Raw genomic sequence first — 15971 nt, 5'->3', positions numbered from 1 at the left:
CTTGAAAGCTTTATCTCTCCACAGCTCTTTCTCTTCCCCTTAACCTCTTGCCATGGCTACCCTTTCGTCTGATTTTCACTCATGTGTGGCGTCCTTAGAGCACAGACGCAGGTTGAGAACCATCGATGTATACCGCATTCTGTTTCTTAGTTCTTCTTTGACTCTGGTTACTCAAATCAAGCTAAATATGACAATAGAAATACGGATACCACAATGACACGCTGAACTGTGAATTGTATGTAAACAACATGTATTTAATAAGACGACAAAAATTACAAGCAGTCCTTGAATATTATTACAACTTATCACGATATACATATAAAAAAATGAATACAAATAAATGGTGATTGAGATCACAAATATATGTATATATATATATATATCAAAAAATGGTTATCTATACATGAGATCAAAAAAATCCATACAAAAAAAAAAACTTCTCAGCTAAAAAAATGGCAGCACAATTTTGAGGCACTGATGCGAATAAAAAAACATCTTTATAGTGTCTTCGTCGTTCTGTTTTATTCAGCCTGCGCTGAATAGTTGGCGAATATCACGTCTGTTAAATCTCTCCAAATGATGATGATGATGTGGAGGGTACCTTCGGTTATTCGATGCATCTTTCAGTTCTCCACCCTGAATAATGATAATAAGAAAAAATCATATTAGAAAACTCGAATGTCCACAAATTTAAAATAAGAGTTATAAAACTACGTATATTGGGTCGTTCCCCCCCAAAAGTTCTGAGATAGTTTCTTGGGAATTATTCAGCTGTAATGGTGCACAAATGTGAGCCGGTCTCCCATTTGAAAAAGTCTCTTCGAAGAGGCAGGCCTACAACACGATACTCACAAAATATGAAAATTCAAGCATTTCCATCTTTACTTCAGAAAATAGAAGCCGGATGGCAGCATGAACATGAAACAAGCGCAACTGGACAACATAAATACGTTAGGGCTAAGCATACACTCAAAACACTCATTCCGGCATGTGCCGATTCGTTAGAAATTCCGTTGAGGAATGTGTATGAGGTGCATGTTCGGTTAAGTAGTAGTAGTTGGTAGAATGATGAAATTTGTGATATTTTACAGCAATTCTTTACACAGTATACTCCTTTTTAATTCTCACAGCTTTTAAGCTTTATTTTTCAGCCATTTTCGAAATTCCGCCCGTAGAGATTATTAGAAGGCAAAGAAAGCGTCTATATATATATATACATAAAACATTATTCACCGCGTAAAACTTACAACTATTGATTGAGTTCTTATGAACCCATATTACACGTTTAGACATCTTATTTGAGATATTCGTTCAGCTGTTCACAAATCCGTCTCAATGATAAAAATCCGTCCATGTAAAATTCAGCTCGTTAAGAGCCAAAGAAGTTATCAGATAGAAACTTATGCCAACATGTAAAGCATTGTGCCCGAGTGGCATGGTGGTAGGATACTCGTCTACCATCGTGAAAGTTGTTGTCAGGGTCCCGGGTACGAACCCAAGGGAAGATAAGATATTGTCCCTAACGAAATCGAGGCGACCACCGATAGACAGCGCTTTCACTTCCAACCCATCTCACTAATGGCAGTAAATTGCAATAGCGATATGGCCAGGTTTGGTAAAGTATTATCATGTAAATCACGAATGATTCTACAGGTAAAAAAAAAACGAATGAAAGAGATAGAATATAATGGTGTATGGTTAATCCTTTAAGCGCCATTGACGAGATATTTTGCTTCCTTGAAAATCTTTCATTTTTTGCATTGACTTGGAACGGATATTTTGTAAAGTTGATTTCTCAACAGAACACTTTCCTATATCCCTTAATTCGCACCTGTTAAAAATAGGAATAAAGCCTACTTAATTGAAAAAAGGCTATGACAATTTATATGGGGTTAAGCGATTTCTGTAAAGCCGTTTAAAGGTGTGATAGAATACTACAGGCGACCTCATGTAATTCGTTTAGAAATGGAGGCCCTTTACTTTGTGTTAACTCTTTCAGCGGCAATCACGTGATATTTCGCCTCCATTTCAATATTGGCAAGTCCAGATGTTTGTAAAGTTGATTTCTCGATGGGAAACCTTTCCTTATTCACCTTAGTTTGTACTTGAAAATCGGAAGAAAGCCTACTTCATTAAAGAAGACATGACATTTTTCTTTGGGGGGGGGGGGGGGTTAGTGATTTTAATTGCCGCTTATAAAAGGTCAAAAAACCCTGTCGCATGACTATTAATTTTTTTTCCTAGTGGCACAAAAGGAGAGGGAGGGAGGTTGGATGAGTTGTGTTCGTCACCCGACCTCGGAATTCAATTACTGAACCGTAATTTTAATATTTCCTATTTCTTGTTAAATCTACCACATGGGGGCGTTAGCACCGCAATCTTAAAAATCATCGTAAAAAAAATTTCGTTCAATGTATGTGCTGTATTGGCGTAAGCATAAGAGCTGCATCAATCCCGAACAAATTTAACACACACAAACATTCACGTAATTACTATATTACTTTTTTCTACGTATTTCTACAAACAGAATACTTATATAGAAAATGCTTGCTGAATGCTCATACATGTAGAACCTTTTCTAAATAGTTAGCAAAGCAATTTAGTTAGTTTACATTCGGATGTTTCTCGTTCTCAATCTTGAAAAATAGTATTTTCTGAAACAAAAAATTGATGTTTGGGCATGATATCAGAGTAAGAGCTGCAATATTTAAAGAAGTAATATATATTTATAATAGAAGTTTCTTTTCCTGTTCCTTCGATTTCTGCCTCTGTTACATCTGATGTAACAAAAACCCTCAAATTTCCGGACTGAAATTCTCAGATTTAAATCTTTGCAGAAACCGTTTGTCTGTAAATACATGTAAAGATTCCTTGTCATACAGACATTCATAAACGCCCCTCTCTCAATACAAGTTTTTAACAGATATAACGATGTTTTTGTAATAATAATAATAATGAGTAATGAAATTTTTTTTATTAGCCATATGGAAAACGTAAAAATATCGGTATTAAAAATTAGGGCTGGGAATCGATTGAAATTTTTAACTGGTTAATCAAAAAATTTTAATCCATTGATCAAATTTTAATCGAATATTTTCAAATGCTATTCATTTGTTTTTTATAGTCAGTAATTTTAGAAATCCTCCCTGGTTTTCGTTGAATCGACTTGTGTTTTCTTATGTCGAAAAGTTTGATCAAAATATTGATTCAAATGTTTTTAAATACGGTCACTTATCTGAAATGTATGTACAGGAACATAATTTAAGACATTTAATCGGTTTAGTCAAATAAATCAAGTAAAATTATAAACTCTTAATAAAAATTTTAATCGAATTTTGATCGGATTAATCGAATCGATTAACTCAACTAAAATTTTTAACTGCGATTAACCAATGACTGATTAATCGATTAATCGGACCAGCTAAATTAAAAATTCACAGCAATGATTTGCTGTGAAAGCCAAAACAAAATATCTCAGTGGACCAGTGGTTCCCAAAAGATATGCCGCGAATTATTTTAAAGGAGAGAGATTACATTGTAATAAGTAATCACTGCGCTTTAAGGTGCCACCTAAGAGCGCATTCACTGACATGGTTTAAACTAGTCACAATTTTTTGATAAGAGATCAACACGGATTGGTTAAATTCAGGTTTTTAACCGATCTGTATTGATCCCTTATCCAAAAATTGTGACTACAGTTTAAACGATGTCGGTGAATACGGCTATAAGTCAATCGAGATTAAGAAAGGATCTCTAGTGAAATAAAAAGAAGTCTGGGAATTTCTGCAATAAGCCTTCAATTTTTCTCGAGTTACAATTAAATTTTTATTTAATATAATTTAAATGATAAGGTGCTGTTATATCAATCCCCCCCCCCACGAACTTGCAAAACATCTCGTATCACCAATCACAATTAAAGAAACGAGTCTTTACATAATGCGCGGACTGATAATTCCACACTTGGTGATAAGGGGTACTCAAAATTTTGCGGATTTTTCCGCTTCCAGATGGAAATGAATTAACATATGACTATACATTAACATTCAGAACTTTTGAGATGACCTAATATGCCTCTGAATATACCCGAATGGCAATAGAGAATTTTTCGATATTTCAACGCATAAAACTGATAATTGCACGGGCTTCCAAAATTTGAGTACGCGGCGGCTTATATAACATAACGACACTAGTTAAATCTTGCCTCTCAGGATTGGATGGTTTGTGGAACACAAACACGTGGTACTAGGGCGTACAGTCCCCTCATTTAGAGCTTTCAGCGCACAGTACTGGCAGATAGTTCCTTACCAAATGATACTCTCCAGCCATGCATGTAACAAATGGGGGGGGGGGGGGAAGGGGTCGTTCGTCGATACCACTTATCTACTATAGCAATATACTTGTTATCAGAGGGGTGGTAACCTTTGGATAACCTAGAACAGGTCTCGGGACAATTATTCTTATTTGGAATTATTTCCATAATTGGTATATTGCAAAAGTAGACAATCGAAATCGACCTCCACAACTGCTACATCGACGTTTGCAGTTCCACTTGGTAAGACAATATCTGCCAGTACTATGTGCGAAAAGCTCTACATCAGGGGTCTACAACCTTTTTCCAGTCGCGAGCACTGCCTGTACCCATTACCAAAAGAAGAGCACCCTTACGGGAAGTTTAACATGCGAATACATGACATGATGATGATGATTTCAATCCTTGAATGCAGTTCCTCTGAGGTGTTTAGTTGGAATGTTGATGAAGAGTGCTCATGAGCACGAAATCGAACGAGGGCGTCGAGCACTATGGGTACTTCAGGGAGCACCGTGGTGTTCGCGAGCAACGGATTGAAGATGCCTGCTCTACATGGAGGAACTGTACGCCCGAGTACCACGTGTTTGCGTTCCACTAACCCTCCAATCCAGAGGGGCAAGATTAAAGTGGTGTCGTTATGTTAAACAAGCTGTCGCATGTTCAACTTTTGGAAACCAGTGTCAAAGAACGTCATTTCTGGAGCGAGTTGGCTTGACTAAATAACGAAAAAAAGGGACTTCTCACCCGTGGACGGAATTCATCGCTGAGCCTTCGAAGCATCTGTCCGACGTTTGCGCAGGATTGCTGTAAATGATCTCTTCCAGATTCAGGATTCTCGAGGATGTTTCTGTTCAAATCAAATGAACACGGTGGCGGCGATATCCTTACGTCTACTGGAAGAGGCATCTGCTGCAAATGCCTATCTTTGGTCGAGTTGTCTTCGTCCTTCATCATTTTTCCAAACGAAAGCAGTCTGCTCTCATCATCATCGTCATCTAAAAAAAATATACATATAAATTTTTAGCAATTGAAGAAAAAATTTGAAAAACAAAAACAAATATAGCACAATATATTCTTCAACAATTTTAGCTTTTAGTGTCGTAGATGCAGAATGTATTTCCACACCACTTGCGTTTATTTTTAACTATCCAGAAGTTCCGACGGGGCTACGGGATTACTCAGTCGGTCATAAATCCGTCGATACACGCGATCCGCCCACGGAAATGGAAAAGACATCTTTCTTCAAGACAGAAAGATGAGCAACCGCTATATGGGGGGAAGAAAGAGCTTCTTTTCATTTCATGGTCCTTCATTTCTATATATTGAATGGATACTTTTGGGCAAAGTAGTAAAAAGAGGTCTAAAAATATTCCAAAATGACGACTAATGTGCATGCGGACGATTTTCGAGACGGATCGCATATTCTACGCAAACTACGCACTGGAAATATACCGCGATATTAATAGTCCGTTTTTCCAAAATATGAATGACCAACTTTCAATAAACGGCCCATCTCAAACGCCCACATTCTCGTACGGAAGCAACAAAAATCCGAAGCCATTATGCAAATTCGGAGCCATAAATTCATAAGACGAGCAAGCAGCTAACAGACGTTGCACGTGGAGAAAGTGGATCCGCTGTTTCCCCCCTTCAACTTTATTCATAATAACCATAGGCTGTATGCAGTCAAGTAAACGTGCCACCGTGAAATTCATGCGAACCGTCCTCCAGCTTTGACATTTGAGGCGCTTTCAGTGCCATAAAGAGCCATACAAACAATCGATTAGAGAACTCATACTACATACATTGGTATGTAGCTTCGAGAATAAAAATCACGATTGAAAAGCGGAAGCGGTTACTCTTAGAAATATCACGAAGGGAAAAATTCCCGTCTATATATCCAATGCAAACAGGGAAGAGGCTTTTTTTCTATTCCATTCTTCAGATGTATGCAATAACCGTAGATGCTATGCCACTTTGCCCCCCACCCCCGCTCTTCTTGTAGGATCCAAGTTGCTCGAGTACGGAAAGGGGTGAAAAGCCAATGCATCTTCCGAAAAGCCATATATGTTACGACGATGACAGCCATAATGGCCGAGAAGAGGACATTTTCGCTGGGTGACGCCGGGATCGTTTATTTGCATAACCATATGATCTTTTCTTATCGGGACGAAACCATGCGGTTCCGAGGAATAACGAGAAACCACCACCACCACCAACGTCCACGTACCTACGAGACAGTTTTGTTTGAGAAAATATCTGAGAGGCAGAAATTTGCATACACACAGCCCGAGTATTTCTGCGGGCTGGAAATGAAAGGAGCCGCCACCTCTCTTGGCTTTAGATGGTATCGACGCCGTCCGCAAAGCCTTTTCCTAAGCTTTATGACAGTGGAGTACACACACACGGAGGGCAGTAACTGAAAAATATCGACGGTGCTGGAAGGGGTAGAAAACGCTGATTCTATTTCACAGCTGGCACTTAACTTGTAGGTCTGGGGAAAAGGGATTACTGTTAGCTCCGGAATACGTTCCGCTCTTCTTATCTCGCTTCCTTCGCCAATTTATCTCTCGGAATATTGCCTTTCCCCTTTACGAAATGGATTATAGAAATTTCTTTACGGTTGTTTTATTATTCTAATTAATGTCTCCAGCGCCATAAAGACATTCCGCCGCTCTTTTTATCTTAATGGTAAATATCACTTTTACAGCGTAAATAAGTGCGCACCTAACAGCCATTGACAATTTCGACAATTGAGAATTTTTTCGCGTATTGGGCCATTGACGCTTCACCGCGAGCATTTTCCACATTTTCAAGGAGTCCTCATTTAGAATTTTCACACACATGAGGTAATATGCGATTCAGACTTCACTGCAAATTTTCTCACAAATTATTCTGCTGACACTATTTCATTGCAGAATACCCCCCCCCCCCCGCCCATCCCCACTAACTCATTTTCCACAAAAGCTAAAAATATCTCTTAAATATTGCTGTCCCCATATTGTTTTCCATTACATAATGGTTGAAAAATGGTGGTTTCACAGTTTCTACCTTTTTATTGAAAATTTTTCGCATACTGTCATTTCATTGCGAATTTTCTATTGTATTAAATTTTATTATCTCTATTTTTTATTGCAATTTTAAACATGTTCTTTTATTGCAATTTTTTTCATCTATTATTTTATTGATTTTTAATTGAAAATTATTCACCTATTATTTCATTATTTCATTGTAAATTTCTCATTCATTTATTTCATTGAAAAATTTTCACCTATTATTTCATTGACTTTTCATTGAAAAATTTTCCACTTCATGCTATCTAGTTTTCCCCAAAACTGCAAATTTTTTTACATGTCGTGTCATTTAATTTCCCGAAAAATTGCAAATATTGGAAACTTCTCCTACACAGTCTTCTCCTCTTTGCCTTTTCCATCACAAATAAATTTTTCCCATGGTACACATCCTTCACGAATCAATCATACATTAGAAGTTAATCATTTTATAACGGTCAAATAATAGTTGATCTAAATTTCTGTAAAATCCACAGCGATTTACAATTGCTTTTTCATTACAACCCCAGTCAAAACTAGTTCGACAATTTCCAGCTCAAAGCAGAAATTCCGTCTCGCACAAATTCGCTCGAGACTAATAAATGCACATAAGATACATTACAAGGGGGTCTCCTTCACTTAGCTCAAAACATTCCATTATTCACTCAACCCCCTTTGCCGTCAACTTGAGCGGACGAGGATAATTCCATTGAGGCTGAATCCGAAATGGCTTGATAATCTCCAACAGCTACTATCCTAGGCAATGAACGCATACAATGTATGAATACCAAATTGGTAAATCACATAAAGAGCAGTCATTCGGATCCTGAGGATCGCTTGAAATATTGCTTTTATAAAGAAAAGGATTAACACCCCATCCAGTCCTCTCATCCTTGTATGCGCCTATTCCCCAAATGTTACTTCGGCCCTGATTGGAAATGAAGTCAAGAGAGGCGATTACAAACACCTGCAAACCACCCGGCAATCATTGCACGTTTGAAACATTGCTATTTGAAACATCCTCTAGGGGGAAGTGGGGGGGGGGGGGGTTCCCAAGCAAACCAAACCAAGGGCTTCCGTCAAGCGTTTCCTTGAACTGGGGCACTTGTAATAATCGGGGAAGCGAACCAACCACCTTTCCGTTCATTATGAGAGCCTTTCCAATGACGAAAGAATGACCGAAAAGAATTTATTAAAAAAAAAAAAAAATGCACCATCAGCTATCCGAGGAAAGAAGGGTGGAAATTGATGGTAGATGATGCGTATGCTCCATCTATGGGTGAAAGCGACTTAGAGCCTTCAATTACCGTGAAAGGGTTGAACGCTACAGTCTCTCTCTCTCATTAAGGCAAAACGGGAGTTACCAAGGGGGGTGCCCCATAACGAGAATTAATTTTGTCAAATTTAATCCCTTTCTCTTCCCCCGTTTTCTCTACATATACAAGCAAGCCCCTGCGGTAGCACGCAGAAGCCCCCGTTTCTGTACGTTTTCGGAGGGTAGATGCGAGAGGGTACAGAGATCACGAAAAATCATCACGGGCATGCATAACCACTGGAGTGATATCAACTAGGAATACCCCATTCTGTTCGAATCACTTTTCACCCCACCACACTCTTTCAGAGATTTACAAATGCTGAGAGAGAGAGACGGACCTTCATCAACAGGCCGTGACGACAGGGTTGAGTACTCAACCTGAGGGATGCAAGGATACATATAAAAAAATGAATTACCCATCTATTCCCCCCCCCCTCCGCTTTCTCTATGTATTCAACCACCAATTACAATAATTTCACGACCACTAATGGTTAAAAAAAAGGTAAAAATGGACAGGGGGTAAAACGAGAAATACAGAGAGGAAAAGTCAATCTCAATCAAACAGCGCATCATCTCCCTTAGGCCTCCTTTAAGCCCGTGGATTTAATATAGGCGGCATGGACACCTGTTTAGAATAATTTCCCAAATTGAAGGGTGATCGATGACGGAGCCATTTCTCGAAGTGTGATTGGCTATTATGTATCGCATAAGAGTAGATTAAATGAAACCTGTTCGAGTGGATTTATTGAGATGGACGAAAAGGTGTATCTAATGATATGGCAGAATCAGGCTTTTCTTATTTTAACATGCCTACTGGTGGGACAAAGAGCTCACCAGACTTTTTGTTTTACTCACCAGCAAAGAGTGAAAATGGTCACCAGTGGGATATGACCTTCGACCATCGGCTAATAACGTATTTATGTTGCCAGAGTTATTACTGTAATCAAAGTTGGCTGCAGTCTTTGCTCAGTGCTTACGTTTTGTAAAGAAAGGCAAGCTGGTCTCTGTCTTTCCGAAGGTTACCTCGACAAATATCCAGAAAGTCTCTTTCACGGATGGAATTGTGCATTTATATTCCAGAAATTGGAATATAAATGCACAAAAAAGGTGCCTAAGAGCCAAAACTACTTATAAATACAGTTCCCACTTATAACCTTTACAAGAAAACGCCATTAAAATCGTTACAGCGGTTAAAACACCTTAAGTGGGACATCTCGACGAGTATTGAAAGACGAGGAACCATGAAAATAAGTCGTACTAGCGAGATTCGGTTCAAATACCTCTTCACAAAAATGGCCGGCAACTTCACGTATTACCAGACACTACTACTATTTTGCCGTACATTCTTGTCGTAGGTGATTGTGATTCCTCAGAGGAATTTCTAACGAATCGGTACATGCAGGAACGCGCTGTGTGTGTGCGCGCGCGTTTGCGTGGCCTTATTCATGGCCGTATTTATGTTGTCAGAATAATCGTGCTTATTTTGTGTTCTTGATGGTGCTGCCACCCGTCTTCCACATTTTGAGTTGAAGATTTTAATTGCTTGAATTTGCATGGTATGTAAGTATCATGTTGAAGGTCTGTTTGCTTTCTTCTGTGGAGGGACTTTTTTTAAATCGGAAATCGGTTCACGTTCTCCACTACCAGATATTAGCCGACCAGTTGCTGGTCACTTCGCGAAGACGTGTAATAAAATTTTCCCCAAAACACTAATATTTTCTCGAATTTACTCTGCACTAAAAGCTATATTCAATCTTCAAAAAAAATTCTAAAAAAAGACTCTTAGAGACTTGCTCTTATATACGAATAAAACAGAAGCAAAAAGAGAAGTTCTGAATATTTATCTTTTTTCAACTACCTATCATGGATCGTAAATTCTAATTATGCTAGTCAGCTATTGGTCAGATCCTGACGTGTTCTTCATACATTAAGGACACTTTAAAAACAGTTACTAACCCACACGAATCAACAGTGAAAAATTTTTTTTTTGAAGAGAGAAATTGCGGATAAGATATTAGCAAAGCGTTTCGCATGCTGAAAAATATCAAAATATGAGCAATATATTATTGAGCCCTCCACTTCATTGATTTAAAAAAATAAAACGCGAGAGACTTACCAAAAACTTCGTCGGAGAAGTCATAGTTAAGCAGTTCTTCAATCTCATGGTCTTCCAGGACTCCTTCGTCAGGATGCAATCTGTGCGGTGAATCGGCTGTTTCGCTAACAGAATGCCTCTGCCACCAGTCCAGAAGAGGCCGGAAGACGGGCCACGACAGTGGATGATGCGGCGAACCAGACGGGAACCTAGTCAAAGATGACGAGAGAGGACGGCAGGAGAATGGAATTCGAATGGAAGTGCTCGGGGACGAACATGTGATGATGTTGACGCGAGATCTCGTGCTTTCGGGTGACGACGGTGGCCTCTGGCAGATTGGGGACTGGCGCGTGATCGTCGGAATATCAACAGGTCTGCTCGATGGCCTGTAGCTGCTGCTTTCTCCGCTAGCGGAGAGATCGTCTTCCGTGTGATTGCCACAATTTTGTTCGAGTCGGTGAAGATGTAAGCTACAGTCAGAGCTGATTCTGCACTGATAGTCATGAGGATTGCTAAGCAGATCGTCGTCGTCATCCTCCTCAGCAGGCGTGAGCGATTTCCTCTCTGAGAATTCCATCAGAATTGTCAAAGGGTCATTATCATCGTCCGAACACAAGTAGGATTCGAATTCGTAACGGCCAGTTGTTGTTGAAACAGAATGATCCTCGAGAAGGCTGAGATTGTTCGTGAATGATGGAGATGTAGCATCGTAACCAGAGTCTCCTTCGTGTTGTGAGATCATGTTGTACAAATCTGAAGGCGACGTCTTTACTGAACTTGGTATTATACTGCACTCGTCGTCACTGATGGTACTATTACATGAGCTGGGCCGAATGTCGACTCCGAACATGGCGTTTAGATCTGCAATGAGAAACACATGGCCTATATTAAACAAAGATACACATTAAACAAAGATATACATGGCCTAAATAAACAAAGGATAAACAACATGTTTAATATTTTATTAATTCTGGTATCCATAATCAAGTCTGAAGGGATGCGATCAAATAGTGTGATACACATACTAATAAAATATAAGCTCGGGGTCGTAAACTCTAACGTAGCGAAGGTCCAGTCAACTAAATGATGTCAGACACTGATATTCACGTGGACCGCATTCTGAAAAATGAACTGGGAAAGAAGTAAAGCACAAAGAAAGGGCCCTTTTACTACTAATTCTCTACATAAATAGTTATAGATATCTTTTGAATTTTTATTATACAGTAAAATTTTGAGGACAACGTCGGAATAAAAAAAATCGTCCGTAATAGAGTGCTGGTGGTAAAAAGAGGGGGGGGGGCTTCCCCTATTGGAGCCTTTCAAATAAAAAACTTAATTATTATTAAAAGGAGGGGGGGGGGTGACCACTGCAGGGGTTTCACGGTTTCACTGTATGTTTCAAATTTAAAAAAAAATAACAGGTTTTGACATTGCAACCACACTACGAGCCGGGTACGGTGCTATAGAAGCCACATCTGAGCCGGCAGTTTGTGATCCCCTGATGCATGCAATATCATTTTATACATTATTAATAGAAATTCAAGACACATACATTGTTCTCCGAAAATTATCTGAGAAAAATCCCATACGAAATTTAAATTAGAGGATTTTGAAACGTATCCCATACAATAATATACAGAAAGTTCAATAGAAACATTCACAAATTATTTTCTTCTACCGAACATAAATATGCGTGACCTCAGACACGTCATGCAAAAAAATAAAATAAAACATATTTTGTGGCATTTTTTAACAATTCACTGTCTGATTAATTTTTTACGCAGTAAACTCATCGTATGATCAAAAATAATCAACAATTACCCTCAGATCTCTGTCAACAAAATACAGTGCGTATTGCAAAAGAGAGAAAAGGGTAACAACATGAGTAAGCTATTTCATGCCACCAAAAACTTATCACATCCGTGAAAATGAAGGGGTAATCCCTGGACTGTAGGGTCAGCAGCATGGAACCAGGAGAAGCATGTACAAATAGAGTATTGCATCGTTTTCCAATCATGCTGCACTGGTAGCCTAGACTTTCTTTAAAAATTTGATAGAGATCAATAATTTATTATAGTTACGTCGGTAGGTTTAATATTTTACCTGAACCTATATGTGAATAATGGGTTAATTTGTAGCACAAAACACAATGAAAAGAATTTGAATGGACTTTCATTTCTGGTATTCGAATCGCAGACTGAGAATCGCTGCTGCGTTGTAATATTGGCCAGTATTGGTCTCCCTTACCTCTCTGTCTAACGAAACTTCAAGAGTGGAGAAAAATCAGAAAAAAGTATTTCTTCCGTCGACTATAAATGTGTTTTATGTCAGACATAAACAGGCACGTCAATGGAAATATATATGTATATATAAATATATTTCAGACACAAAACCAACTTAATGGTAATTCATCACGAGCGACTGTTTAACGATCAGAAGCAATTTATGACTAAACAAAGATATCCATGAATAAATACTGCAGAGAGAGAGAGAGGAAGAAAAACAATATGAGAAGGGAAAAAAACCACGAAGGAGAGGTAAAATTTCCTGAAACCCAATGAAAATGACGCCCGAGTCCAGTTCGGGCAACACAAAAATTTTGTATTTGCGATTTGATTATTATATTTCAAACGCTATTTTGCGTTTTTTTCCCCCTGTTTCTATCAAATCCGAATTCGATTCAATAATTTTTATTGATATAATGCACAACAAAGAAAACATTTTCATTTTTGGTGCATTTTTCTGATATAAATTACAATGCAAAAGGTTAATGGGATCGAGCAAGGTATGACTAGAGATACTGTATTGCAACGCTCATATATTCAGAGCAAAAAACTTGTCTCAAATATTCTATTCTTCTATGTAAACAAGTCAACATTAAACAATTTTTGACCGCAGCGCTTTGTTTAAAAATTTTCATACACACACGTATACTTTGCACCAATATAAAAAACATTTATTTTCACGTAGTCACAAAAGTTCTTTTTTTAAAAAAGAGAATTTTAATTTTTTTATATTTTTTCAAAAACTTGATGTTTAGTTGGAACTTTTTTTCCTACCACAAACAGATATAATTTCTTTTAATATTTATTTTTTTTTTTTCAACATGAAGATTTCCCGTAATCATAATTATTGTTCTAATTGGATAAAGTTAGTTAATTTGTGTCAATTGAAACTTGATTAATTGAAAAGAAAAACATACTAAATTAAGGTCTAATTTCTTGGAACTTCTCTAATATATTAATTAACAAGTAATCATGTGTAAAAATTTTGTGCGATTCGGTTAAGAACTCGAACAGCGATCAAAAATCTATCAAGAAAAATCACCATGGGTTTATAAGTATTTTTCTTTCAAAAGTATACGTAAAAGTTTTTTTAAGTTCTTATAACCTCCAGTATGGGCAACTACTTGTTCCTTGGGAAATAATATATATTGTGTGTAAAAATACATCTAATAAATGAAAATGAAATAAAATTATAAAAGACTTTCGACATTTTTGCAGCAGACATGCAAAAATACCGAAATGTGTGTACATTTAAAATGAATATATAAATCACATTTTTTTACTCAATAAATAAATTAATTTTAATTTATGAAAATTACCTTAGAGGAAAAAAAAAAACCTTATTTCAAAATTAGATGAAAAGGTTATTCACATACGATACGTACCTATACGAACGCCGAAAATTCAATATGAAATCACACTTTTATCGAAAATATCAGACACAATCAGACGCGTAAAACACAAGAATATCAAATTATTTTACAACGTGCAAATAAATCACTACCCGCTCAATGATAAAAAAGAAAAAAAACCATCGTTACTGCTTCACGGTTCAAAAATCAATTAATGACTACACAGAGAATCGCCATCAATAAATATTTAAAAAGAAAAAAGAGAAAGAGAAAAAACAACCAAAACAACAACATGCGTATTTCATGCAACAAAAAATAACTACGTTTGAGAAAATAACGTTATCAAATAATAGTATATAATGACAAAATAATACATAATACGTTAGCACGTGCCCCCTCCGAGAAGCGAACGAAAACAAACATGATCCTGCAAGTTTTGGCATAACGCCAGGGAAGGCGAAAAAAAGAAGAAGCGTCTGAAGCGTAAAATATAAATATTTTTCTTTACATTATTCTCTGTCAATTTAAAAGAGTATGAATTCCAATAGAAAAATTATTCATAAATGCTCACCTTTTAAAGCGTCGTTGAAGTTAATTAATTAATTAATCCCCCGCGTGCGATGATGACGTCTAGTAAACAATAGAAAATTTGACGGCCATGCGGACAACGACCCGCCAACGGCAACGATCGTAAACAAACTGAAAAAGGGAACTCTTTAACCTCACCTTTTGGGTTTCAGTTCTGCTCCTCCTTCTCCTCCTTATCCCGCCAAACCCCTCCCGCTGGCGAGGAGAGAAAAAGAGAGAGAGAGAGAGGATACGGGTTGCTGCAAGTGGCGGGAACTTCTCCGTGTCGCCAAATATTGCCAAACGATGGCGGAGGATAAAATAATAAACAAATATAAATATAATATCACACACATGCGTAAAACATCTCTCATAACTCTTCAGTGTTTCCGCTTTTTGGAAATTATTTCCATTCATGCCGTTACACATTATTTAACACTTATGAGAGAGAGACACACTATCTTTTATCTCTACTTTTTGTGAGATAATTTATGTTTTTTTTTACTTTTATTATCTCTTTTAGTTGCCTGTACTTTAATTCGAGCACTGTGCATGCTCGAAATCACGACGAATGGCATTCTCAATTGTTGTAATGACAATGGTTTGGAATAATATCTATTAGGTGGAACCCCTCCACCGGATGGAATAAATATTGTACGTACGGGAACTTTTGTTAATAAAACTGGAGATAATTATGGAAATGGTTTTATGGGGGTACTATACCTACAAGAGCTGCGCAATTCATCACTTTTAGGACCCTCCTTTGAATTAAGCCCTGGGTGAAATAGATATTAGATGGACGGCCCCCACGAGGCCGTGGGTAGGGTAAAGATCTTTGGTTGGTCAGAGAATATTTCTGGTTTAAATGTTAGGTCTCTTCGAAGTACGTCGTTTCGGGCTGATGTATCTAACTTGCTGCAGGGGAAGTGATCCTTCGTGTTATTCAATAGATTAGGCAGGTGCGAGGGATGCAGTCGCATCGGTTAAACGGAATTTGA

The 15971-nt window shown here is 37.7% G+C and overlaps 1 protein-coding gene across 1 annotated transcript; it reads right to left on the bottom strand.

The window, feature by feature from the left end:
* Nucleotides 1-235: 235 nt before the first annotated feature.
* On the bottom strand, nucleotides 236-15124 carry LOC149076165 (uncharacterized). Its single transcript, XM_089243715.1, has 4 exons — nucleotides 14978-15124; nucleotides 10791-11630; nucleotides 5054-5304; nucleotides 236-636 (listed from the first exon to the last, which is right to left on the bottom strand). The coding sequence occupies exons 2-4, from the start codon at nucleotides 11617-11619 to the stop codon at nucleotides 526-528; spliced, it is 1191 nt and encodes a 396-aa protein (XP_089099841.1). The 5' UTR covers nucleotides 11620-11630; nucleotides 14978-15124; the 3' UTR covers nucleotides 236-525.
* Between the last annotated feature and the right edge of the window lie 847 nt (nucleotides 15125-15971).

This window comes from Pholcus phalangioides, unplaced genomic scaffold (assembly GCF_987345545.1).
Source record: "Pholcus phalangioides strain wild (caught in Gottingen) unplaced genomic scaffold, Ppha-v1.0 ptg000015l_1, whole genome shotgun sequence".
In the NCBI taxonomy this organism is placed as follows: Eukaryota; Metazoa; Arthropoda; class Arachnida; order Araneae; family Pholcidae; genus Pholcus; species Pholcus phalangioides.
The sequence above is the reverse complement of the archived record's forward strand: the minus strand, read 5'-3'. Positions and strand labels throughout refer to the sequence as shown.

Bases quoted from the DNA above. Each gene is read 5' to 3' on its own strand.
- LOC149076165 (XM_089243715.1), bottom strand. From the start codon at position 11,619: ATGTTCGGAGTCGACATTCGGCCCAGCTCATGTAATAGTACCATCAGT. The intron at 5,305-10,790 runs GTAAGTCTCTCG...TATTTTTTTTAG, and splicing joins CTTCTCCGACGAAGTTTTTG to ATGACGATGATGATGAGAGC. The intron at 637-5,053 runs GTGAGAAGTCCC...ATCATTATTCAG, and splicing joins GCGATGAATTCCGTCCACGG to GGTGGAGAACTGAAAGATGC.